Source organism: Pavona decussata, unplaced genomic scaffold (genome assembly GCF_977016875.1).
Source record: "Pavona decussata unplaced genomic scaffold, jaPavDecu1.1 SCAFFOLD_438, whole genome shotgun sequence".
Classification (NCBI taxonomy): Eukaryota; Metazoa; Cnidaria; class Anthozoa; order Scleractinia; family Agariciidae; genus Pavona; species Pavona decussata.
The window spans coordinates 172,689-198,004 of record NW_028145793.1 but is presented as its reverse complement, the minus strand read 5'-3'; the positions used below and the strand labels follow the sequence as shown (position 1 = coordinate 198,004).

The 25,316-nt window shown below is 39.9% G+C and overlaps 3 protein-coding genes across 7 annotated transcripts in view; 2 read left to right on the top strand and 1 right to left on the bottom strand.

The window, feature by feature from the left end:
* Window positions 1-7: 7 nt before the first annotated feature.
* On the top strand, window positions 8-10,378 carry LOC146450604 (CDAN1-interacting nuclease 1-like). 3 transcript variants are annotated; one of them, XM_085100173.1, is made up of 10 exons: window positions 8-164; window positions 1,258-1,303; window positions 1,503-1,567; window positions 2,685-2,824; window positions 4,015-4,088; window positions 4,193-4,242; window positions 5,462-5,529; window positions 6,330-6,395; window positions 8,741-8,846; window positions 8,954-10,378. In XM_085100173.1, the coding sequence occupies exons 1-10, from the start codon at window positions 73-75 to the stop codon at window positions 9,087-9,089; spliced, it is 843 nt and encodes a 280-aa protein (XP_084956299.1). In that variant the 5' UTR covers window positions 8-72; the 3' UTR covers window positions 9,090-10,378. The 3 variants fall into 3 exon arrangements, with proteins under 3 accessions (XP_084956299.1, XP_084956298.1, XP_084956300.1); XM_085100172.1 differs by having other exon boundaries at window positions 10-164; window positions 4,015-4,097; XM_085100174.1 differs by lacking the exon at window positions 1,258-1,303 and having other exon boundaries at window positions 71-164; window positions 4,015-4,097.
* LOC146450603 (uncharacterized) lies at window positions 9,683-15,290 on the bottom strand. Its single transcript, XM_085100176.1, has 2 exons — window positions 14,638-15,290; window positions 9,683-10,674 (listed from the first exon to the last, which is right to left on the bottom strand). Exons 1-2 carry the CDS (start codon window positions 14,777-14,779, stop codon window positions 10,352-10,354), a joined length of 465 nt encoding a protein of 154 aa, XP_084956302.1. The 5' UTR covers window positions 14,780-15,290; the 3' UTR covers window positions 9,683-10,351.
* A 2,522-nt stretch (window positions 15,291-17,812) lies between these two features.
* The window catches only part of LOC146450601 (homeobox protein Meis1-like), a 44,650-nt gene continuing 37,146 nt past the window's right edge, over window positions 17,813-25,316 (top strand). Inside the window, exon 1 of one of the 3 annotated variants that reach the window (XM_085100206.1) lies at window positions 17,813-17,906. The gene's annotated coding sequence lies outside the window, so the exon portion shown is untranslated. Of the gene's footprint in view, window positions 17,907-20,665; window positions 20,787-25,316 lie in introns of those variants that run through there. The other 2 variants (XM_085100205.1, XM_085100208.1) reach the window with 2 other exon arrangements.

Genomic DNA, 25,316 nt, shown 5'->3' with positions numbered 1-25,316 from the left:
ACTCAGTACGTCGGGAGGTTACCCAGTCTAATGGCGGGAAGTTATGATCAGTTTCACGATTTTTAATTTACAATGAAGCTTGAAATTTACAACCAGATCTTAGCCATGATGCATACTTATGGCTCAAGGGACTGTTTGAAGACCATAGCTTTGCAGTTTCCTGGGTGAGTTTGGCATGTATCTGCTTAAAATGTTTTGTTGTTTACAAGAAACATTGACGTGGGATTTAAACCCGCGAGTATCGGTCGATCCTATCCTGGCATGGTAAAAACATAAGCTTAAACCCAACCAAGTTTTCCTGTGGAGATCGGAAATGTGGAGACTTACTTTTGGAGCGAATTATCCTCACAGAAAGTAACTGCAAAGTCTTGTTTAAGTGACAATTTTATTGTAAAATTTCGGTCGTAAGCTTGGAACATATGACCTACATGTGGTGCTCCCACACTGTTGATTGTGGGGGAGGAGGGGGTAGGGGGCAAGGAGATTCTGAACTTCCTGTTTCCCGTGCCTTTTACTCCCACTTCCTGTCCCTTGCTAACAGGTTCCTGCCTCTTTGCACAAACTATTTTGCGATATTTGGGAGATTTTGCAGTTTTGTCCTAGTAACCACCCCCTCTTCCTCTACCACCCAAAGACCTCTCATCCCCTCTACTCACAGGTTTCAGTGCCACTGCCTCTCCCCTCCCCCCAACTAGATTTTTTACAATGTATCATGTGTACTTTTTAATTTTTTTTTTTTTTTACTGTACATGTCTCACTTTCACCACTGAGAAATTGAATAAAGGCACTGGAAATGAGAGAATTTCCATACACCCCCCACAAAAGGTTTTCTGTTTTACACCCCCTATCCCCCCAGGAAATTCCAGTTTAGCTTCATACTTTGCTTCTAAAATTTCGACTTTTAAGACCCCCCTTCCCCCTAGGAATTTCTTATGACCTTCCGTTGGGTGGGCACAATATTACTCTGTACTTTATTAGAATGATCTGGTTACAACATTAATGTCCACTTTAAGCCTGGTTCACAGTACTAGTGTCAAAACAACATGGTCACACAAATACCAAAAATACTTCACATTTATGTCATAAGGCAACATAACAACATAACAGAACACCATGACATAGACATGTGACATAAGGATAAAAATAAAAAAATAATCTTTTCTTTATGTCATTGTCTGTGTTGTTTTTGTTGTGATGTTGAAAGTGAGAACCAGGCTTAGCATAAAAATTATTTCCATTTTGTGATTTCTTTTGCAGTGTTACCTATAATACACTTGTTAGTATTTACTCACAAGATTATCAGGTACTACTAAAAACTTAAATTTAAGACACTCTTAACACAGGCTATTACAGTTGTATTTGGTACACGTACACGTACTTTAAGTAAGTATATACAGTCATATGCATATATGAAAAGTCTCTAGATACTTGCATTCAATTTGCCCTGCTAACAATTATTTGTTTTCTGGTTGCTTTCTGATAGTATCATTTTGTTTTGCCAGAAAAAGACTCGAAAAAACCATCATAAGCACCACAAGTTAGAAGTGATGGAAAACTACTATGAAAGGTTGAGGTCTTAAAATTACTAACTTTATGATGACTTCAACTCAGGTTGTTGAAACGTCAGTCAGTGTCACCTCAAACAGTCCTTCTCAGGACTATACTCACATGGATGATAAGAATATAGTATTATGTACTTGTGACATGACTCCTGGGTTCAAACCATTTACAGTACCTTTATGCCTACAAGAAATCATACCTCGTGCAGAAACATGCCATGATAACCTGAAATCTGCGAGCAGATACATGTACATTGTTACCTGTTTGCTATTGGGTGTGTAGATGTCCATAAATAGGAATTGAGCACTTGAGTAGCCAATGAGAAAATTGATGGTGCTAATACAGCGTCAGTTAGGCAAAGTCTCGGTAAATCCATGGCATGATCTAAGATACAACTAGGTCTTTTAATAATGTAGGACAATAACAAATGAGCAAAAACCAACAAGAGGAAAACAGCTGACAATACAGGCCCACAGAGCATCAAACTTGTACCCAGAATCCTGAGGCTTTTTGGTCAGCGGATAGGCGCCAGGAGAGACTCTGGAGAATTCGAAAAAATTTAAATTTTTTGATTGGCTGTTTTGTATAAGCTCCGTAACCGCTTCCATTGTTTAACCACAGAAATCCTGTTGCAGCAATAAAATTCCAGTACCCCAGAGTCTCTCCTCAGTCCTGGTGACCAACCGCTGGCCAAAGAGCCCAAGGACTCTGTGTATGAGATTGACAGAGCATGCACTTAACTCTTAGTACTGCTGACCGGTACTGGCGCAGCTTTCTAGAAAAATCCCAAAGTATGCCTCATTAATTTTGGATGTAGCAGTGTTCTATCCTCTGTGTGCCAATCCATTTACCATATCATGACAAATGTGAAAACATTACAAAATTTCTGTCAGTTGAAGAAATTTGCATGAATTGATTTTTTGTAAATAAAATTCAAAGAGATCAGGTTTGACCTGACAGTTTTTTAACACACTACAATGTTATTCACTATGATATCGTTACTTTTGGAAGGTTGCTTCTTTGAGGATTTGAAATTTTAAACTTACAGTTGTCAAATTTTACAGTTACTTTTGGAATAAATTACAGCATTGATAATAATATTAGTTAATCCAAACTGTTTTTAGGTATCTGGCAGGTGTGGCACAGGACTGCAGGGAGCCAGTTTTATTAAGGATAGCTGAAGAGGTGGACTTGTCTCATTCACTTCTGGCAAGAATTGTACTAGAACGGCATCTCTCCCACACCTGTTACCGCGGAGAAAATCGTAAGTGCTATAAAATTTAAAATACTGTAAGTGTTAAGTTTCAGAGGTGAATTACAGCTGAACCAACGGAGCTCCTTACTCACAAAATGAAAAATGGTTGTGCAACTGTCTTTGAATTTCCATACTGTTTACTCCGTCCATCCGTCTGTCTGTCTGTCTGTCTGTCCGTCTGTCTGCCTGTCTGTCTGTCTGTCCATCTGGCTGTCTGTCTGTACGTCCGTCCGTCCGTCTGCCTGTCCATCTGTCTGTCTGCCTGTCCGTCTGTCCTTCTGTCTGTCTGTCTGTCTGTCTGTCCTTTCTGTCCATGTGCACTTTCCTTCTGTCCATCTCTCTGTCTGGGTAAGACCATGCCAGTAAGGTTAACTGACAGTTATAATTATATTATTATATTATATTATATCACTGTAAATGGTTTGAACCCAGCAGCCAATTGTCATTAGTATAGGTACAAATTATGATCATCCAGGTGAGTGTTTCTTTTCCAGTGTTACCTAGTAACACTGACATCAACTGACATTTCACAAACATGAGTGGAAGTCCTCATCAAAGCCAAGTACATCTACTGATGCTCCACCATCTACTTGACTCTACTAGTTTCGTTTATGACAGTCGATAGGAACACACACAATTGTCATTTCTTGTGCTAATTATTGTTAGTTAATCTCTAGTCTTAATTTTTATATTTTGTAATTATCACACAGCATGTCTGAAAACCAGCTTGCTGAGCCATTTATCATGTTTAAATAAAGTTGATGGATTGATGACTTCCATTCAGGTTGTTGAAACGTTAGTCAATGTCACCTCAAACAGTCCTTCTCAGGACTACATGTACACGCCACTAGATGATCATAAAAAAACTTTACTTCATACTCCTTCGACATGTATAAGAGGTGCCAGATACTTCTGTTGGTAACCGTGTTATCGAGTAGTATCTTGTCCAGGGCTCTCTTAGTGAAATGAAATTTCTTGGTGCTTCTGCCCTACAGGCCACAGTTTTGGTCTAAAAATAATTGGGTCAGCGGTGGGGGGTGGGGGCTCTCCTAGATTAGCCACTTCTTAGTTATCTAATGCTACAGAAGTGAGTTAAGTGCTCATCATATTGACCACCTCTGGCCTAGGTGTGACCAACCTTTTTATTATAGTTGGATACTGCTAACCTGGTGGTCATTTTTCCTTTTCTCTGATCTCAGCTCCAAAAGGAATTGTAAGCCAGATGATGAAGGACCCTCTCTCCTGCATAGAGGACAAAACACTTGCTAAGGAGGTGCACCAGGTAACTATTCAATGTTAAATGATTATCATAGAAATCACAACTTTGTGACTCCTAATGTCAAAATGTTGAAAATGTGTTTTTTATTGATTCTTCAGTGCATACTCAACGACCCAAACTACGGACCTCTGATGGACAACATCAAACGGTATCCTTTACATTTGTTTGGACCACAGTAGACTAAAAGCACTCCCTTATCTTTACTTAGGGATAATGAAGTGAGCGAACCACGCGTGCGCGCGTGAAAATTGCCTCGCGCGAGGAGACGCGACACGCGGAGTACAGCGAAAAACAGGGGACCTTTATTCTTCGTTTACCGCAGCGTGTTGCGTGTCCTCGCGGAAGCAATGTTCGCGCCCAGTCGCGTGGTTCCCTCGCTTTAGCATCCCTAAAGGGCGATTTACACGGTACGACTTTGTCACATGCGACAAGCTTACGACAGGCTTACGACACGAATTGTTTCGTGTAAATCAAACCTACAACTCGCTTACGTTTAACGTGTAGGTCATAAAAAATGTCGTAGGATTTGAAAACATGTTTTAAAATGTTTTACAATCCTACGAAAATCGTACGTATGGGCAATGTTGAATGACGAGAGTTGTGTGCGATTTTTTGCATGACGCGAGCAGCGCGCGCTCTAGAAATGGCATGCGACAGTCGTAAGCAGAAGGGACTGCTCATAGTCTAGGACAAAGAGAATTTGAAAAGAAAGTTATATACGCCATTGCAAGTTTTCTTGAAACAACATTTATATAATTATGATAGACGTACTTTTTTCAGTCAGTGACACAGGCATACTCGGAAAAGGAAAATTCGAGTTCTCCCAAAAGGAGTCGAATCCGTGACCTTACGATTGACAAGTTCGGATGCTCTATCACTCAGCTACGGGAGACTCGTGGGAGCTGGGCCTTTTTTTCGAGTGTGCCTGTGTGTCGCTGACAGAAAAAATACATCACGAATCGCGTCGTGTAAATCAACCTACAACATCCTTACGACAGACGCACACAACACGAAAAATGTCGCAGGATTTTAAAACATGTTTTAAAATCCTACGACAATCCTAGTTAAAGGCAATGTTGAGTGGCGAGAGTTGTGTACGATTTTCACTTGACGCAAGCAGCGCGCGCTCTAGAAATCGCATGCAACAGTCGTAACAGAAAATCGTACCGTCTAAATCGCCTTTAGACTTCGAAGCGCAATTGTCAGAGCTCGAGAGAGTTAGCGCGGAGCGCGAGCGAGAGAAGCAATGAGCAATGAGAAGCGAGCGAGCGACTTTGAGAAAGTCTAGCACAAGGCTTTAAACATAACATCACATTTCTTTCAGCATTTGTATATGGCTTGCATATTTTCCTTTACAAATGTTGCAGGTCCGTTGGTTATGAATACGAGTTAATACTACGAGAGAAACTGCAAAACCGGGGCATACCTTTCCTTGGTTAGTCTAACAAAATAAACTGAATTTTTTCTCTAAATAAGACTGCAGGCAGTTGTCACCTCTGTTCAGAGTAATGTGCAATAATGACTCCATGATGCATTACAGGTGCTTTTGTTTACTGATATAGAGCGCATTAAATTGTACCTACTTTCTCAAATCCTAGCTACATACCTTCCGAAAGTCTCCGGTTTATTGTGGCCGAAAGAACGAAAGACACACGATTCCTTTTTTACCTGTCCCACTTATGTTTTTTCGTTTGAAAACGCAAACTTAGTGTTCATTCGTTTTTCCTGTTTCCGTACTGAAACAATGGAAAACGGCTTCGGTGATTTCAAAAGTCTCCGTTTTTAGCCGTTCACACTAAAGTTTCCAAAAGTACGCGACGTTTTCTCTCGTCCACTCTTAAACTCATCTGTTTTCAAAACGATGCTTTTTCATATAGCTTCAATTCTCTTCTTAACTCATTTTAAAATCCTTTTTTCGTTATCTTTTCGACCGATCATGTTAGTTACATTGGACAATAGGGAAAAAAGCCGCGCACGCATTTGGTGGACGGCCAAAGGTTACATAAGGAGTTTTCTTCCTGAAAACAAATCATTTGTCTAGGCGCCATGCCAAGTTGTCAGGTTTTGTTAATTTTAATTTATCATTATCTCAACCACGAGAAGTCTGTTATTTTTCTTAGGGATAGTAAAACGAGTGCACGCAAGGAAACGCAATGCGCGGGAGGCGAATTTTTGCGCGAAATCGCGGGTTTCACTCTCCAAGTAATTTACTTATATATCCGCCTCGTTTTCAAGGTGAGGATGATATGAGAAGTCGCGGATATGACAAAACACCCGACTGCAAACTTGAAATTCCCATCGGTAAGTACTCTTACGTTTCTCTTCTACTGTTGGATACATTTACCCCAACAATTTTGATTTCAGGCATTAATTTGGTGTGGCAGTACAAACATACGCCTGATGCGGTTTCTGTGGCTCCCTTGCGCTCAAAGAGTTTGAATTCTCGTCATCTCTTGTGGGCAAGCAAAGCTCTCTATTACCCTAGTTTTAAACTCTGCCCGGGAAGTGGTCAAAACTACTATACTTGAACGGGACCCGCCAACCACAAAATAGATGGTGGTCTCTGCCTGCACCCCATTCCTCAACCTCAAAAGATGATGTCTTTATTGAATAGCCACCCCTCTATCCAGCAGTAAAAAATGACAATGAGATTCAAACCTCACTTTTCTTGTTTAGGGACCGTTCATTTTTTATGAGCATGGGGGGGCTGGTGGGATTTGGTTAATTGCCACTACGAAACTGTATGACCCCCCCCCCTAGCATGCAATTTTTTTCCACATGGCCCCCCCCCCCCCAGCAGAACTATTTTTTTCTGATGACCCCCCCCCCCCCCCCTCCCGCCCAACCAGAAACAAAAATCATAGTCCTAACTTTAACAAAACGCTTATGTACTGTTTATATCAAAGATAAACGTAATTGTTACTGTGATTTCTTTACAGTACTATTAACAAGTAACCGTTCTCTACTTAGGTAAAGATTTCTCTTGTTTAAAAAAACGTTTTATAGATAGCAACACGTTTACGGCAACGACAAACCCTAAATTTCCATTTAGATTCTCAAAGAAACTATAAAAATTAATCAAGCAAATGGTTAACGTGAAATTACTCCCCTTCGAGTAGAAACAATTAATACACGTACAGATCTGACTAACAAAATACGGATCGAAGCATACCAATCAACGATTACGAGTCATATTAAACAGAAAAAAACAGCGGACGCACAGATATCAGTCGCGTAGGTAAGGGTTAGATAGGGGTGTTCGTTGAGCCCCAAATCTTGCTTACTAGGGGGGTCCGGGGGCATGCTCCCCCGGAAATTTTTGAAAATCTAGGTTCCCAGAAACCTCATTTCCTGCATTTTGAGACCCATTTTAGGCAAATCACAAATTTGTTTTACAGCAGCTTTTTGAGCTATATACATCATTCCTACGGCATAATTGTTTCAACTTAAACAAGAAAGTTCAATGTACATTCCGCGCCCTGTCGAGTTCTGATAGCTATTCGATCTACTGATAGTCATACACCAAGCTGGTAAACTGCATCATTCTCGGGTGTAGGCCTTCGAACAAATTGACTATCTCGTCAAAATTGACAGGCATATCATATTTGATATGCATTAGAACCTGGGCAGACATTCTACTCTCTCGCATGGTACACCTCATGTAATTGTTCAACCTCCTCATTAAGTGCTTTTTCTTCCGCCATTACTGATCTGTAAAGGGGGTTCGTTCGAACCCCTCGAACCCCCCCTCCTACGCGCCTGGATATTAAAGTACTGCCATTAAAAATGACAGTTACAAGCTTTTCTGAAGATGGCTTACGGCTCAGATTTACCGTCAACTGAAGTCACCAACAACAGTTCTATTATTAAAACTAATCTGGATGTTCACACTAGGCATACTACTGAGTCTACTGATACTCCTGGGTTCAAATAATTTACTAATCAACAGTCTTTATAAAAGTGAGTACTATTAAAAAGAACATTAAACAATCTATTGATATAGTTCAGAGTACAACCACTTTGTAGAAAACTACTCCCCCAAGGATGATTCAATAGTGAGACTGATACGTTTTTATATTAATTTGAACCTGTACAAACATAGGTGTCTACCTCAGTTTATATTCATTATTGCTTTTTCAACAGATATGCTTCATTTCCTCAGTTGTTGTTAATATAAAATGCAGATTTCGACCTCAGTATGTAAAACAAATTAAAAGTTGTTAGGAAAATCGCATTAAATAAAATTGAAATAATATTCAATTTCTTCATCTGTTTCTGTGTTGAACCACTTTCAATTTCCCCTACTAGCCAATTATTTCTGGTGACCCCCCCCCTCTTTCACTCATTTTTTTTTGGTAGCCCCCCCCCCCCCTTTAGTGCCATTTTTTTTCTCGTGGCCCCCCCCTAAATCCCACCAGCCCCCCCATGCTCATAAAAAATGAACGGTCCCTTATCTGGCAATGCTGACTCTTGCTAGCTGAATATTTCTGTGTCAACTCAAATTTTAAAGCCAATAAAATTTTGTCGGTAATGTTCATGAGGCAGGTGGTGTCTTCGATAACCCCCCTACCCCACACAAGGTGGGTTACCTTCGAACAAACTTGTTATGACCAGTTCTATAGTGATGTTGCCTTTTTTTTCTTCAGCTGTTGATGGTTTCGTTGTCAATTGGATTGAAAGCAAAGCGTCTTTTGGAGACGAGTACAATCATCAGACTTACTTGAAAGACCAGTTCTGGAGCTACTGGAACAGGTAATGATAGAAAGATACCATTTGTAAATATATTTTTTTTATTAGTCCAGTGGGCAACGTTGTTAGTCAAGTAATAAGAAAATCAAATGCCTCATTGTATTTTCCAGGTTTGGTCCAGGAATGGTTGTATACTGGTTTGGTTTCATAGATGAACTGGATTGCAATAAAGAGCGTGGAATCATTCTTAAAGACGACTTCCCTACAGACATTATTACTTTGGACTCTCTATTGGAGACGCCGTGACCGAGCTAGCAAACCAGGGGACTAAATCCTTCAAGGTTAGTTTCAACGGTAACAGTAACACTGGCGCGTGAGACTCGAAAGACGAGTCCGGTAACGCGACGCCCGCGCGTGAGGTCTCACGCCAGGCTGGTATCGATTCGTTAGAAAGAAAGAAACTGTTGTGTTTAAATGCGATCACTTCTGCATCGATCCCAGGCCCCACTTTTTTTTTGAGCGTGATGGGCTTGGAATAATGGTTCATTTGATTTCTTATTAACGTGGGGGTCGATATGGAAAATTAACATGAACCGCCCGCCATCGTGGATTTAACAGAAAACGTTTGTCCAGCGTTAGCTCTTGGTTAGGCCCAATGGGCATGGTGCATACGTGTCCTTCAATGCGGTTTATTCCACTAACGTGAGACATTTGCAGTTAAAACAAGTGAACGGATGGAATGAGGACGGGGAAGCGCGAAAAGATGATTGGTTAATCAAAGTGCCCTTCAGCTGACTGTGTTTGGCCCGAAAGAATTGTTCAACATGTGCGGTCGGAATGTGGAAAGAAACGTGTCACAAATCCTGAGCGAAAACAAGTTCAACAAGAACAAAAACAGCAACAGCAACGTCAAAATGTTTATTTAGACATGGTTTCTTCAGTGTTGTGTAGGAATGCGGTAGTTTGTTGCGTCTTGTTGGTGTACGGCGACGGAAACTTCAAAACCACAAGATGTGTGACTATATTACCTGCTCTATCGGTCATTCGCTGCTAAGGAAACTAAGGAGGAAGTTCGGAATGAAAGGGAGAGTGAACTCATTGACACTTCAACAATTAAGTTGGAGAAGAAACAGCTTTTTCAACGCGGACTTTTTCACAGAGTTCAGCTTGCTGGATTGTAATGACGCTCCACTTAATCAGCTCAACTCATCAATTTGGCTTTAACACAAGTGGATGGGGTTCTTTTGACATAAGAAATATTCTAGTCTTCCCATTGGTTCGTTATGTATGTGTTGTTGGCAAGCTGGGAAAATTGCAAACTACCGTTGGAACGAGTATAAAAGATAAAGAGAACAATGGTCGTGATAGTGTTGTGAAAATGTGTGACATAATGCAAGGAAACCTTTGCGATCCATTTGGTTCTTGGGTCTGTAGATGGAGTCCGAAAGTGTAATCACTCATAAAGCTATACTAAGTTTCCGGTGAAGTGTTTTTAAGTTCCTTCTATTAGGAATCCAAGACGTTTTTTTCAAAACTGTACTTTGTAATCTAAGAGTTGAAAAGTTGCATTAAACAGGTGAAGTTGGTTCCGCAAAGCTTTTTCTTTGTTTTAATCTTGCACCCTTCTTTCCTCCTCTACTGGCCGTGCTTCTGTTCGCTGACTGCTCCTGACTAGGTCCTCTTTCTGCCACCCTGGCTCTGTACCCTTTAAATTTGTCGCTGGGACTTTGTAGCAGGGGAACATATTGGACTTCCTGAGAAGGTGCCTTTCCATTAGGGTCATTCGATGGTGAGATGACGGTACGTTTTTCCACCAGAACGTAGAAACCTTTGGAGGAAAGATACTTGGTCGCGTACTCGTTTTTGTGGTTTGGGAGCTCCAAGACCAGACCTGGTGGTAGAAAGAGCTTTCTTAAGTCGCGGCTACGCGAACAATTTCTTGCCCGTGCAGAACACTGTTTTTTTTTTTTTTTAAATTCTCGCGTTGCCAGGGCGCAGTGAAAAATTGCAAGTGGAACCACCCTCGTTCAGGCGATGTGCAGCGAAAAAGAAAAAACATCGGAGAAAAAAAGATGCGAAAACTTCAAACAAACTGAACTTTTCGCCACAAACTTTGGCCCTTGACGGAGGGTGGTTACACTTGCATTTTTTGCCCCTTGTTGATGACGGAACGCGTGGCCTTTGAAGGCAAAAGAAAGAAAGAAAGTGTAGCCTCGGTCTGAACTTTCTCTGTTAGAACCTAATCTTGGGACTTGTAATTTTGTTCAAACTGTTAAGTGATTTATCAATGTGGAACCCTGAAATGGTGATCCTGAATCTTTCTAACCTGTTTAGCTGGCGGTAATGTTCATGCGCGAATATAAAGTTTTGACTCTTCTCCATACCCCTCGCGGTCCTTGCGACTCCGCTGTTCAAACTGATTTCGCCTTCGCCCATCATTCCGCCAGTTACGCAGGCTAGAATCCTAGAATCACGTGAAAGCCCAAGATATGCTTCATATTTATCTAAAAGTTTGCAGCTTAATTAAGGACGGTGCCTACTAATTCAGAAGTATTTTTGCGCGGTTTTTGTCTATGCGGGAAAAGCAGATCTTAGCAAGGGCTATTGAAATCCAAAAAGAAAAATGGGGGTAACCACGCATTTTTTAGAGTTCTAAAAAGCCGTAAGATACAAAGCAATATATGGCGTTTTTTTTCCCAAATTGAAGCTTTATTATCTCTGAAAATTGCACGGTTACCCCCAAGTTTCATTTTGGGTACCAAGAGCACTTGCTGTGTTCTACTTTCTCCGCTTAGTTTTAAACCGCGCAAAAATATCCCTGCATAAGTAGGCACCACCCATAGGAAACCCGAGTATCTCCAGATGCGCAAAACGTATGCGCAGTAACAATAGTATGCACCGTCCTTAACAGTTATTTTACATAGACTATAAAATAAGAAGCAGCCTGCTTAGACTGAGGCATGTAAGCCGTGATTTACCTGAAGGTTTTTTTGACACTGAGATTTCTGTTTGTGTCATGTTTAAATATGACAATTTGGTGAAGCAAGTCATTCTACAAATTATAGAAAAAATTTAAAGCGAAAGGGCAAATATGGAGCTTCTTGTTGTTGTTAATAAGCAGCATTGCTTATGTTTATAAATTCAATATGGCGGCAGCTGTTATGTAACGCCAGCGTTACAAGCTCTGCTAAAGTGCAGAAGAAGAAGAAGAAGAAGTTTTATGTGCTCTCTGAATCTAATGACAATTTTGCAAATAGTACTGTTTAGATGAAAGAAATAAATTTAAAATAATGCAGAATAAGGCGATACCTCGGACGATAAACGCACGCCAAAACGCGGCTTCACGTCAGCCGTAAAAGCGAACAACGCGGTGCCATATGTCTCCAGTACAAATGCATCGGGTTTAAACGGGAAAAGTGGCGGGAAAAAGCATGATTAATCACGTGGTTATGATGCCAAATTGATCATTGCGTAGCGAGAAGGGTTTTGTTTGTTTGTCGTTACGGAGCTTAGTCAAGAACTGAATTGGCCATTAGTTCACTTAATCCAGGATATTTTTGTCTTTTGATGCTTAATCCTGCCTTTTATGTCTTTGTTTACCGCGTATTAGTCTTCGCTGTAGCAGATAATATATTGCTTACTAGCGAAAGCTTACTTGTGTAAATTGCATTCAGTTCTAGTTGCTTCTAGTGTCAAACATGTTTGAAAACTTAATTAGGCTAACAAAAATGAACATCTTGTCTATCTGCGGGAAAAAAGGGACACTTAAGTGGAGTTGGTGGTTCTGAATTGGCCGAAATAATTTTCTTCTCGTTCCTAATTGCTCATAAGCTGTGCGTAATACGATTTTATACGGCTGTAAGCTGCCATAGTTTTGCTGTGGTTAGGCAGCTCCAATACTACCTTTATTACAATCGGCTTAGAGGATTAGTACCGCTAACTCATTAATTAAGAGGGCGGTGTGTACTGACGTTGTTTTGTCAGCCTTCAAACTGCGTCCGTCTTCCAAATTAAGAGGCATTTAAATTTCTTAAACAATAGTGTCTAAAATCATCATTCGAGAAAATAAATCCACAGTTTCCTTGTGGTTCACTGTAAAACAGACAGGGTCATAGAAGAGCATTTGAGCATTTGAATAGTCGCACTTTAGGATTTCATCCACAAACTCAAAAGTTGAAAAACGCCTTGTACAGCATAATAAACAGCACCACAGGAAAGTACTGCTCAGTAGCTTTCATTTGAATGGTCACAAGAAAATTTACACACGGTTCAACGTTTGCCAATGGTGGTGAATACGTTCTGATTGAGGTTTTCTCAATTTCCATAGCAACACGAGTTTTGTTTAATGGTGATCTCAGCCGAAAAAATGTCTTTATTTCAAGATGTTTGGTTGCACAGTTTACCTGTGGTGATTTATTGTGCTGCGATACCTGTCTGAATAAAATCCCAATTCTGACCATTCACATGAAAATTATGAGTCATGGAGCAGAAGTTTATCTTTAACTGTTCTTTCAAACAGTACATCCCTGGAGCTGTTGTGTTTTTGGAATCGTGGTTGGTTTACATTGTCATCTTTCATTTGATTTTGCCCAACTGATAAACATTATGTGGTTAGCGGTTTTGTGTCTGTGACATGTTTTCAAGCTGAAGACCTTGTTATTTAAATTTTGCGCACTGTTCGTGTACTCCGACAATTATAATTGAGCCTTGAGGCCATGCATGCCAAAAGCTGAAATTGAATAACATGTTTGATTAAAAATTTATACAGACGTCTAGACTACTTATTAATTCAACTTTTCCTCTATCTCTCTCCAAAATTCAGGCGATAATGTTGGTTCTTTTATCGCATATTGGTAGCATATTCGCGAAAATTTAACTGATATGGTGCTCCGTTGTAAACACGAATTTGTCATTACTTTGGCCTGTTACTTCGCGCGTTGTCGAACTCGAGGTATCGCATTTATCTCGACTTGGCATGCACATTGCAAGTACTGTAGCAAGCGTTGAAATGTTTCAGCGGACAGTAGCACCAGTTGGTTTCAAACAGCCAGTGCATGTAGCTAGCGGTATTGTCCGCACGCGATGATAATAGCGCGCTGCTTCCCTACAGAACTTAATTCATAAATTATAACTACATTTTAATTCATTTTTGGGAAGTGCTTCGCCGCCCATCCGTAGGTTAGTGTGGTGATTAGTTTGACGTTTATGAGAAGTGGTGTTATAGTTGAGCGAACTTGGCAAGGCAGTAGATCACACTTTGAAACAGGCCAAATTCAGTTTTTCAGAAAGGTCGGTTCCAATGTGTTTGTATATGATATTGGGGTTACCTGTCCACGTTATACTTTAATACTTATACAGTGAGCAAGACCTGAATTGACGAAAAAAGTCAATCAGGTGGCCTATGTAAATTAATTCGTGATGTTTAATAAATTTAGCATAAAGAATAAAACAGACTAAGAATAGCTCAAGATAATTTTAGTTATGTTTTGAGTTGATTTCAGGCTGTCGTTAACTTTTCCCTTGTAAAGTCAAGTCGGGTATAGTGTTTCTTTGGTTCAAACTGATCCTAGACTATAAATCACACCGTGATGAAAGGTGTTCAACTATACTTTCCTGTGGTACTGTTCGTTTTTGCAAATTTTGTCTATGTTTTCAAAACGGTAATCTTGAAAATTTGTCAAATTTCGCTGTACTTTAGCCTAAGACTCTAGCTTTCATGAAACGCAACTCCAGTACTTCCTGATTGGAGTGGAATCTTTGACCGGTCCGATTTGCTTACGTCTAGCGCTTTCAAGAGCGAAAGCTTTCAGGCGTTTGTCGCTCCATTTACCGCTGTTTATAAGCCATCACATACCTGTCTCGTCTGTCAAATCCAACACTCGGTCCGTGTCGCCATAACCGCACCTCTCCTTGATGGAACTCAGCAGATTCACCACCGAGCAACTTGGATTGAATAACAGTGACTTCTGATCCCCGTAATAAATCGTTATGAACATGCTAATATTCACTGAAGTCTGTCATAGGCAATTGTCTCAAGAGGCAATGAACGCAGGGATACCCCTTCTCTTCCAAAACTCGATCTTGATGTCAACTTTCCAGATTGCTGATCTTTTATCGCAGTTGCGGCCTCGAAGGCTTTCAAGTTAAGGTATCTTTCAGACGTTGCAATATGCACGGCGGCTCCTTCCGTTCGATGTCGACTCGTGCCGCTCGAGGCGATTTTTGCAAGGCTCTCAACAACAGCTGTCGAATTAAACACCAGTAAATTTCTTCAAAACCTCAGTCACGATAAAATATTCTAGATGCTTAGATCTAAGAAATCGAAGCGATGCCAAAAGAGCATTCTCTTGTGGCGTCTTGAAGAGCGCTTCGCTCGAGTTCCTGATGCGCAGACAATTGGTTTTAAAATCGCCTCGTTGTCGCGGTGAGTTTTTTTTTTGTATGGTGTGGCTAAAATTCATCCGACTAATGTGACAGCTGATTATCATCATTCCATGTTTTAGCAATCAATTTAAACCGCAGGAATAATGCGTAGACTGTGTACAATTATCAAGTGCGCTCTTCTGTACTGTATACATGTAGCTAAAAACTGGTTTCCTGCTGTGATGTGGAACAGGAATTTTGAACTTTCGTACGCGTTCTTTGTTTTAGCTTAGAATATTTTAATTACGTTTAGAGACTTTAAAAAGTAATTTCTAAGTTAGAAATAATCTCTTTGATTCTGAATGACAACCCTAGGGCATATATATGTTTATCCCCTCCAAACAAGCTAAGCGCATAAGCCTAATCCCGGCCTGTAAGAGATACAAAACCTAAATTAAAAGGTTGTATATCCTGATAGCACTTTCGCTCCTAACATCCCCTCCGGGCCGGGAGATCGGAAGTGGGGCGTGAGATTTTTGCGAATTGAAGGCCTCCAACACTAAAATATCCTTTTCGTATCATTTTTGCCGTCTGCACTAAAACTCTTCTTCATATTGTGCTCGGAAACGCTAGATAGACAGTGAATCTTGCGCACATTTAATACCGTTGTGACCTCTACGTTGTCTAAAAAGGTCCATTTTCGCTAAAACACTAAGCCGGCGTTTTCAAATTTATCAGAAAGAACCGTTTTCGGTGGGAGTTTTGGAAATCTTTTAACAACTTACTGAAATTATAGTTCCCGCGAGAAATTGTTCCCGCAAATTTTATTCGCAAAAGATATTTCATACACACCATTTCATAATAAAAGCGCGTTGGTCAATTGTGTATCAGGGGTACGTCTACTGGAACGTTTCTTTCCCTCTAAAACAAGGCTGTTGACAACACGAAGCTGTTCACTCCCCCTTGCTTTTACAAGTGACCACAAAAATGACAGAGGTATTTCTTTCGACTAAAGAAATTTTTCATGCGTCCTCTGAATTTCGTTCCAAATAGCTATGGTAGTGTTCAAAATTGTATTCTCGACTCGCTGTATCGCAGATATTGGTTCACTGCAGAAAACAGTAGTATCTTCAAATTGCAAAAATTTCCTCCCGCAAAACATGCACACACACAAAAACAGCCATATCTGTGTCACTCCCGCAACAATTTCAAATTTCATGTCAAGGTTGACTTCGGATGTGTCAGCTACCATGCAGTCGCCAACAAGCGAGTTCACAGTTGCAAGACAGATGTTTCAGTCAAGTCTGGCCACTAATCTCAAAGAAACTGTCATGTCAATCAAAAATCAAATGTCAAAATACAGGTGCGATTGCTTTCCGAAACTGTCGGGCACGGCGACAAATTGTAGCTCGTAAACCAGGCTTTTACCAAATAGTACAGCTCGTGAAAGCTCCATTTTAGTGAAAAATCAATCAAAACTTTAAAAACTGTGAATTTCTCACCCTTGTTTACAAGAAGAGTTACTGGCAACTCCTTCGTAAAGAGTTAAAATTTTACCGGGCTTTATGCTCCAGGGTACGTCACGCGTGAATACTCTCCTCAAATAAGCCAATCAGTGCGCGCGTTATATCAGCTTCCAACTCCGACCACGTGGTACTGATTTTAAATCGGGATAAAAAAAAAAACAATTGGTCCTTCAAAAATTCACTGTTTGAAGCCACATTTTCGCACTGGTTCTAATGGCTGACTGTGTTCTTAGAAAATGACAATTGTCAGTTATATTGACTTTTAGTTTACATCTCGAAATTTTGCCAAAAGCGAACGCAGTGAATGAATATTCAGCTATTCTATACCCAAGTAACGAAGCGAGATTCGGAAGAATGTTATTGTTCGTGTTTTCTAGAAGATATTAAACAAGCAAATGAGCGTTTTCTAAACAATCAAAATCGACACTGCGATTATGTGCCGTGTTGAAAAAATTGCGCCTTTACCAAAATACACCTAACATTCCTTCACCTCCACTCTGTCACACTTTTGTCGCCCAGTTTCAGCAAATAATCATAATGTGGTTAAAATGAAAAAGTTTACGCAGAGGTCGCGCTTGGAAAGTGCTTTTGCCAGAGGCGTTCTTGCTTAGATGACGGTTTCCAGGAAGGATGAGTCTGAAAAGGCCATGGAGCTCACGGAAAGCCGATCTTCCCTTAGCAACTTAGAAACGTGCTTTTAAAAAGATTACGTTAGCTATTCTAAAGTTTGTCATTTCTGTTTGAATTCTTGTAAATTGTGGATGAAATAACCAAACAGAAGTTCTTAAAAAAGTCATTCTATTGTATTGTAATCTACCGTCACTGTCAACTGAATACTGCAGGTTGTAATGAACGATTCTCCAATCATGTTAGATTTATCGCTTTGAAACAGCCATGTCGAATCAGAAGGATATTTTTAGAAATATGCCCTCAATTTCCGCAATACTAGGTCCTTTTTCAGTGCCTTTTCGGTAATCAACCATTTGGAATGGGACAAACTATTGTTTCAGCGAAGAAACTAACTGAATCATTCCTCCTTAGTAACTCTAATCAACCTATCCCCCTCTCCTCCCCCCACTGTGATGCTTATATGGTCGTGTAAGTCTTATTAAAAGTCTTGGTGTTTTGCATTTTGATAGCTGTTGATGGTGGTTTAAGTCTCGAGAAACAGCAGCGTCACGCCGGATCTCACGCAGTTTATGAATTTCCACGATACCTGGACTGCCGTTTCGAGGTTCGTATAGCTTATAAACCTAGAGCAGATTATAAATTAATCCACTGTCGCGAATGCCACCTGACACAAAAACAGAACTTGTCAAATTCTAATTAGGACTGCGTAAACACAACGGAATTGAAACGGTATCGAAATAGTTACGACTTCGTCAGTATGTGGGAGATCTGTGCCAGCTTTGTGATAGCGTTCAGTTTTAAGACCTCGTTACCGCATTATAACTGTCAGCGATAAATGGTTTACCGTTTAATCTGAAAAAATCTTTGCAACGACAGCAAAGAGCATGAAGCCTCGAAACGTGCACGGCCGCATTTTGAGGCTGAAAATTTTGACACGCACGTAAAGTGTATGTACCAAAGTTTCTGTTACTGCGATGAAGAGGTGATATACCGGTGGAATAACAATTTGTCGTTGTCTCTGAGATGTCCGCTGAGGGATTGTTCCGAAAAAGCGAATTTTATATGCACCTTTCCCAGAGCGTTTCTTTTATATCAAGCCATAGCCTAGAGATATAATGAAGTTAAATAATCAACGACTCAGTCAGCAGTGTCTCGGTCTTGGACCATTTTTTAATAAGTAGAAAAAATTGCCCCTTGAAATTAAAAACGAGGACTGAATTCGGTTTGGGGATTTCTGCAGTTTGAGAATTTTGTTATTTATTTGGACTGAACTTTAATTGTTATGCGATAAAGTTTTGGCTCTAGACCAAATGAATTCGTCCGCAGTATTGAAAAACAAAGATCGATTTTTATTCGCGGTAATGTCCCTGTTATACCTGCTTAAAAATACGTAAAAACGCCTCTTACGTGGTGAGGTTTACAAGGCTTGCGCTGAACGTTTGAGATAAACAGCTCGAAGACGCCGTCAGAAAGGCAGTGATGCTTCAATGTTATTTTATTCGACACTCGAAATAAACCCATCAGCCACCTTGGTTTATTATTATATATTTATTTATTTTTCGCTCGTTTTACTCTAATTTCTCCATATCCAAATTTGTGCATAGCTGCGTGAAGAGTTAGTAACAAATTGAAGCAATTTTATTCGTGTCTAATTTCAGTGAGACATCTCTTCCTTTCCCTGATCCATGTTTTCCATTCAGCTCAGATAAAAACCATTAAAATCATTGAAAATGTCAATTACTCTGGGTTCGCGTGCAAGCGTGCCTCGTGTAAAGTGATGATATTTTATTGTTTACGAGCTTTTTGCGTGAAGGCCCAATATTCCTGTCTGCAACTGACACCACATGTTCGACTTCGTATCACGACACTTGTGAACGACGAGTATTTTGAACATCATTAAAACTAGGCCTTGTATTTGTACGTTAATAGCATATTTGTTACCAAGATTTCTTTTTTATTTCGACTAAAATAGATCGAAGGTTTTTTTTTGCTCTACCAAAAATAGACGCTTCCCACCTGAAATACCCCTTTCCGCTTTTAAAAGGGAAAAGCTAAGAATTCAGCTTAGCACTTAAATACCAGTTTCCCTAAATGCTACGCTGAAAGCGTTTTAATTATTCATGTTGTTCGCTGTGGGAATAAAACAGTCTTTTTAGTCAGTACTTGTAAAATGCCCTTTCCTCCTTCGCGCCTATTTCTTTTTGTCTAAACGGTTGCGTATCAGAAAATGTTACACTGCAAACATTTTCTTCATTTGAAAGCCACTCATTCAAACTTTGAGTCACGGAACTTATGTATCTGTAAAGGAAATCCTAAAGTGTGACCATTCAGACGAAAGCTAGTCATCAATACTTTCCTGTAGTGCTGTTTATTATGCTGTACAAGGTGGTCATAACTTTTGAGTCTGTTGATGAAGTCCTAAAGTGTGACCACTTAAATGAAAGCTACCAAGCCGTACTTTCCTGTGGTACTGTTTATTATACTGCACAAGGTGGTTCTAACTTTTGAGTCTGTGGATGAAATCGTTAAGTGAGACCATTCAGATTAAAGCTACTGAGCAGTGCTTTCCTGTGGTGCTCATTGTCAATGGTTATGGACCGGGTTGTTTCACCTTTTGAGTCCGTGGATACAATCCTAAATTCTGACCATTCAAATGAAGTATTTTCTTGTCGCGTTGTGTATTCTACCGTACAAAAATACTGCACGAAATCTTAAGGTGTGGCCATTCAAATGAAATGAAAACTTGCGACCATAGATTCATTGTCGTGTTATTTATTATGCTGCACAAGGTGGTTTAAAAGATTTCAGTCTGGATGGAATCCCAATGTGTGACCATTCAAATGAAGGCGGTCGAGCGGTACAATCTTCTTGCGCTGTTTGTTATGATGTGCAAGATGGATCTAGCTTTCAATCATAAAGTATAGTTCCTGTGGTTCCGTAGTTAAAACTATCATCAAGAATGTGGAAAAATACCAAAAAGATGCATGACCCATTAAAATGAAAGCCATTTAATTGTACGTTTCAGTAATGTTATTTGTTTTTGTATATATTTATTTTGAAAATGATAAATGTTTAAAAATAAGTTTTGTTTCTGGGTACTCTTGGCAGCTGTTTTGTAAAACTTGCGATATAAAAGGAACAGCTCTATTCGTTTGGGTCAAGAACCGGATTTTTACTTATGCGTCAGTGACCGTTATAGGGTTCTCTTTGAGGCTAAAAGAGTTTGAATTATTTATTTATAAATGGCATAGCGTGCTAATTACAGCTTACAAGTTTCCCCTCGTGCACGCGATCAATTTATTTTCACGCGAGACAATAGACAAAGTTTGTTATGTAAATAGCATTAAATCAATGCAATCTGGAGGGCGGAGACATTATGGTCAAAACTGATATTTGGATATCACAACGAACAAACACTGGAACGTCTTCAACCGAGTTTGTCTGGTGCGACGAAATTCTAAAGGCAAAAGTTTGCGAGGTAAAGGTAAGCTTCCTTCTACGATTGATATTTTTGGTCATTCAAGGAACCTATATTTGGACGTGTATATATTTTGAAAGTCTCAGCGGGTTGAATCCCCCAAGGGAAAGTGAAATCTACTTTTACGGAGAGAGACAATCAACATAGAAGGATACTACTTTTTAAGTAAACAGCTTATTCCTTCCGTCCTTCGCCTTAATCTGAGCCGCTTCACGGAGCTGAGTACGCTTTAGCTCCTTTCTTCAATTTGCAGTAACGCTATTTATAGAGGATAGTTGTAGAACAAAGAATTTGAGGATGGTCATAAAGCGATCAAGTTAATGTCTTCTTATTTGCTATTTTGAAAGAGAATAGTGGCTTATTGTATTTGTTTAGAGCTTGTGAGCTTAACTTTATCGCGTGACTGAAAGAACGAATGCTAATCACAACCACAACTGTCAACACTGGGCTACTATAATTTAACTCCTTGAAGTGATCATTGTCTAATTTCTCACAACAAACTCAGCACATGTTCAACCAGGTTTAAGAACGAGTATATAGTATAATTATAATCATAAATTTACAGATTTCAGTCGTTGGCGCAGGCTCCATGGAGGTATGATCACCTGCGTCTTACACCAACACCAGAACTTTAAGTAAAACCTCGAGAAAAACAACGATGTCGGTGCGCAGCGACCAAATTCCTACAACTATCCTCAAAAGGAATGCTGGGCAATCTTAAGGGAGATTTGCTATTTCGATCTTTCAACTGAATAAGGGAAGATGCGAAAGCGTAAAATACACGAGAATTTAAAGGACAAGCTCAAAACTCAAGCGGGCTGAAGCAATTTACAGGCATGACCAATAACATTTCATTTTCGGTTTTTATTTTGATTGAGGTTTTCATCTCAAAAGGGCTTCAGTTTCAACGTTTGCAGTTTCCACTCGTGGATTTCGAAATCGAGGATCGAAATTTAACCTCAACCTGTTTGAGCGGGTTCTCTATTGTTAGCTATCGAAGGCAGGTAGAAGGACTCGCAAAATTGCTTGGTTTCCGGACACTCGTAGCGCGAGGAGCTTAAACATGGAGGACTATCAGTTGGAATCAAATTTGAAAACAACCTTCATGAGATATAAAAACTGTCAGTGCTTCTGACAGCACGTTCATTCAAATGGTCACAAGATATGGTTTATCTCAACACCATCCGATTTGCAAATTGCTTTGACGTGTGGAATCCAGACTGAACGTCCTCAAAACCTGGAAATTTTGAGCGACGTTTGAATCTCTCCGGGCGACCACTCCCGTGGGAGGGGAGGGTGTGGGGACTAGAAGCGGGACCCAAAGAAGCGTTTGGTTGTGGTTTGCCGCCCCATTCTACAAATCCTTTGGTCCGGCGCGTTTGTCAAAACTCCCGAACAATTTTCATGGCCTCGCCCCACAAGTGTTTCTCGTACCAGTTTTCAATCGATTGGTGGTAGTTCCATAATCGTGCAAGCTAACCTAATGTGCTCCTTAATTCGGTAAAGTTTTCAATATCTTGGCTTTCAAAGTAATTTAAAATCAAATTTGTGATAGTGAACATTGGGCTCGTAAACAAGTTTTGGGGGCCCGAAATATTCTTGGGACTTTGAGAAAATAACGCGCGTTTAATTTCTCAAACTCCCGAAGACATTTCGGGACCGAAAAACTTTGTTTTACTTACACAGTTCCAATGTTCATTACCAGAACAATGGCCGTTTTTATGCTAGAGATGTTAAAGCATCTGATAGCGGCCTTAAGCAGAGGCGACTACGGCGCCAACTAAAAACGGAACTTAAAAATGACATTCACGTTTTCTGAATAAAGACGCGATATTTTTCTACTCATTTAGTTTTTGCAATGTGGCCGTACTATCCAAAAACTAAGTCGTAGGGGCGGCTTTAAAGTTCAGAGAGAGAAGGAAAATTAATCAACATGCGTTCACGTTCTCTTTAAAACCTTGATTGTGATCATTTCAAGTTGTTGTTTTGCAGAGGACGTCAAAGAAACGTACTAAAGTGTATAATGCACCTGCAGAGCTAGTGTTTTGCTAATTGAAACTATTGTTTTCCGACGTTCTCATTGCCGTCTCGTCGTCGCTGTTTGTCTTCCCTAATGTCGTCTTACGACAACAGGAGCTTAAGAAGCAACGACGGCAACGGCAACGGCAGCGAAAACGTCACCTGAAAATATAACTTTATTTCATTCGTGCTACTTCGCGATTATTTCAAATCGCTCAACTTCTACAGAAACGGCGAACTATCCAGGAACCATATTGATAGGAGTGGCGTTGAAGTTAAGAAAGAAAGTAAAAAATTCACCGTCATGTCCTCAAGTTCTCTAAAAAACTTACAATTTGGTCATTTCATGTTGCTGTTTTGCAGAGGACATCAAAGAAATGTAACAAAATGTAAAACGCACGTGCAGAGCGATTTTTGCTCATTAAACCTGTTGCTTTGTGGCGCTGTCGTTATCGTCGTTGTTTAAGCTCCCTATTAACGTCTAGCATATAAACGGAAAATATGTCAGACGCATTTATCTTCTGACGACTTCAACGTCCTCTGTCAAGTTCGTCCCAAATGTATAATGCGTCTGTCATAAAAAACGAGACGCCCTTATCTGGGACGAGTTTAGCCCTCCTTTGCTCTCTTGTTCGCCACCACGCACAAGCCAAGCTGAGTGCTTAGCTCATATCGTGTTGGTAATTTTCGTTACATCGATAATGGGGGTTAGTTTTTGAAGAAACTGTGGGGCTGCGTCGATGGAGGAATGAAAACAAATGTTTGGTGTTATCAACAGATTTGACGGCAAGATAATTTGGAGATTCGAGCGTTAGCCCTTCGTCAGGGCGCATACCAATTTCCTCGGCTGATTTTCCTTTTGATTTCTTGTCTTTCTCGCCTTCTAGAAAGACACTTAGGAGCTGCGAAGTGAGCAAAGTCTGGCCATGTTTTCATGTATGTCGATTTGAAAATTCTTCTATTTGGCGCCGATTTTATCGCAAGTCTCTTCCGAGAATAGGAGTCTGTCTTTTTTTTTTTTTTTTTTAAGAAAAACTTGCTTTTTTTTTCCTATTTTGCCGTCTACTTTTAATGTCCAGTTTTAGCACTAGACGACTTTCAGCCCGAGACGTTAAATGCATCAAGATGTGTTATACGTCTATAGTATAATCAAAGCACTCTCTGAGCGAACTCGTGAATTAAACATATGAATGAAATGATACAAATTACAAGGCCGAGGACTTGCCACGACACCAACCCGTCAACATTGTCCAAAGGTTGAAAAAACAAACAAAAAAAACGTGACAAAGTGGATGATATATGCTTACTATACTTGCAGTACTAACAATTACACTACTTACAATACAGTACCTACACTACTTACAATACCTACAATAAATACACTTCTTACAATGCTAACAATATTTACAATACTTACAATACTCACAATACCTTGATTGCCTAACTATTCCCTAACTGTACATTGTATGGATCACAAAAAACCGCAATTGCAGTTGCAACAACCAAGATGCTATTTCGTAGTTAACACTAAGTTATTTTCTTAGGTGTAAAATCCATATCTGTTTTCAGATCCGACGTTTGCCTATCAGAAGCAGTAAATCGCGCTAAAATTGTGTGGAATTATGTCTTTTTGACTGTACTTCTCGTCTCTCTGCGCTCCAGTGAAAATTTGCATTTATATCTTTAAGTCCAAATTTCAACTCGCGTACTCTCCTTACTGATATCCATGTATTCCTTATAGAGCGGTTTCCAATTGAGTGTCGTAACACCAAAACCAAAGTAATTACTCTGGCCAATCGCAACAGATGTAAAGAACACAACGAGCCAATCAGAATTCGAAGCAAATACATGTAACTGGCGCCAAGCGCGGGAAAACGCGTGCGGCCAAAACACGATTGGTTTTGGTTTGGATTCCCATTGGTTGAGAAAGTGGCGCGATTTTTGTTAACCAATCACAGAGCGTAGTAATGCAAAACCAAAGCAAACGCAAAACTACTTTCGACACTCAATTGAAAACCGCTCTAACACAAGTTGGAAGAATTTGTTTAATCATCATAAGGCATTTTTTTCTTTTAATGATCAAATACTTCTTTCTCATGACCAGTGTGCTTGATCAAGTAGTGATTTTGTATGGAGAAATTAGATTCTGGTCACGATTGGAAACTGTGAAGGTTAAAATTAGATGAAATAAAAGTGCCACGTTTTTGATTAAGTGAGGGCCAATAGGCCATTTCCGAGTTGCTTTGAACCTCATTGTGAAAGCGAGGCTAAGTGCAAAGTTTTTATTATGAAAATTAGTTTTCATTCATATGCAAACAAAACTAATTTTCACATCAACAGCTTTGCACTTAGCCTCGCTTTCATAATGAGGTTTACAGCAACTAGGAAAAGGCCTATTGTTTTGAGCTTTGCTCTTAAAAATCAAGCCCATACTCAGCCAGAAGTCAAAACCACACCTAATTTAAACCAAAATGACAACTGTTAGGCAAAAATGGCTCAACAAACCATACCTGTGGG

Bases quoted from the DNA above. Each gene is read 5' to 3' on its own strand.
- LOC146450603 (XM_085100176.1), bottom strand. From the start codon at position 14,779: ATGTTCATAACGATTTATTACGGGGATCAGAAGTCACTGTTATTCAAT. The intron at 10,675-14,637 runs GTATGTGATGGC...TTCTACCACCAG, and splicing joins GGATTTGACAGACGAGACAG to GTCTGGTCTTGGAGCTCCCA.
- LOC146450604 (XM_085100172.1), top strand. From the start codon at position 73: ATGAAGCTTGAAATTTACAACCAGATCTTAGCCATGATGCATACTTAT. The intron at 6,396-8,740 runs GTAAGTACTCTT...TTTTTTCTTCAG, and splicing joins CAAACTTGAAATTCCCATCG to CTGTTGATGGTTTCGTTGTC. The intron at 8,847-8,953 runs GTAATGATAGAA...TGTATTTTCCAG, and splicing joins TTCTGGAGCTACTGGAACAG to GTTTGGTCCAGGAATGGTTG.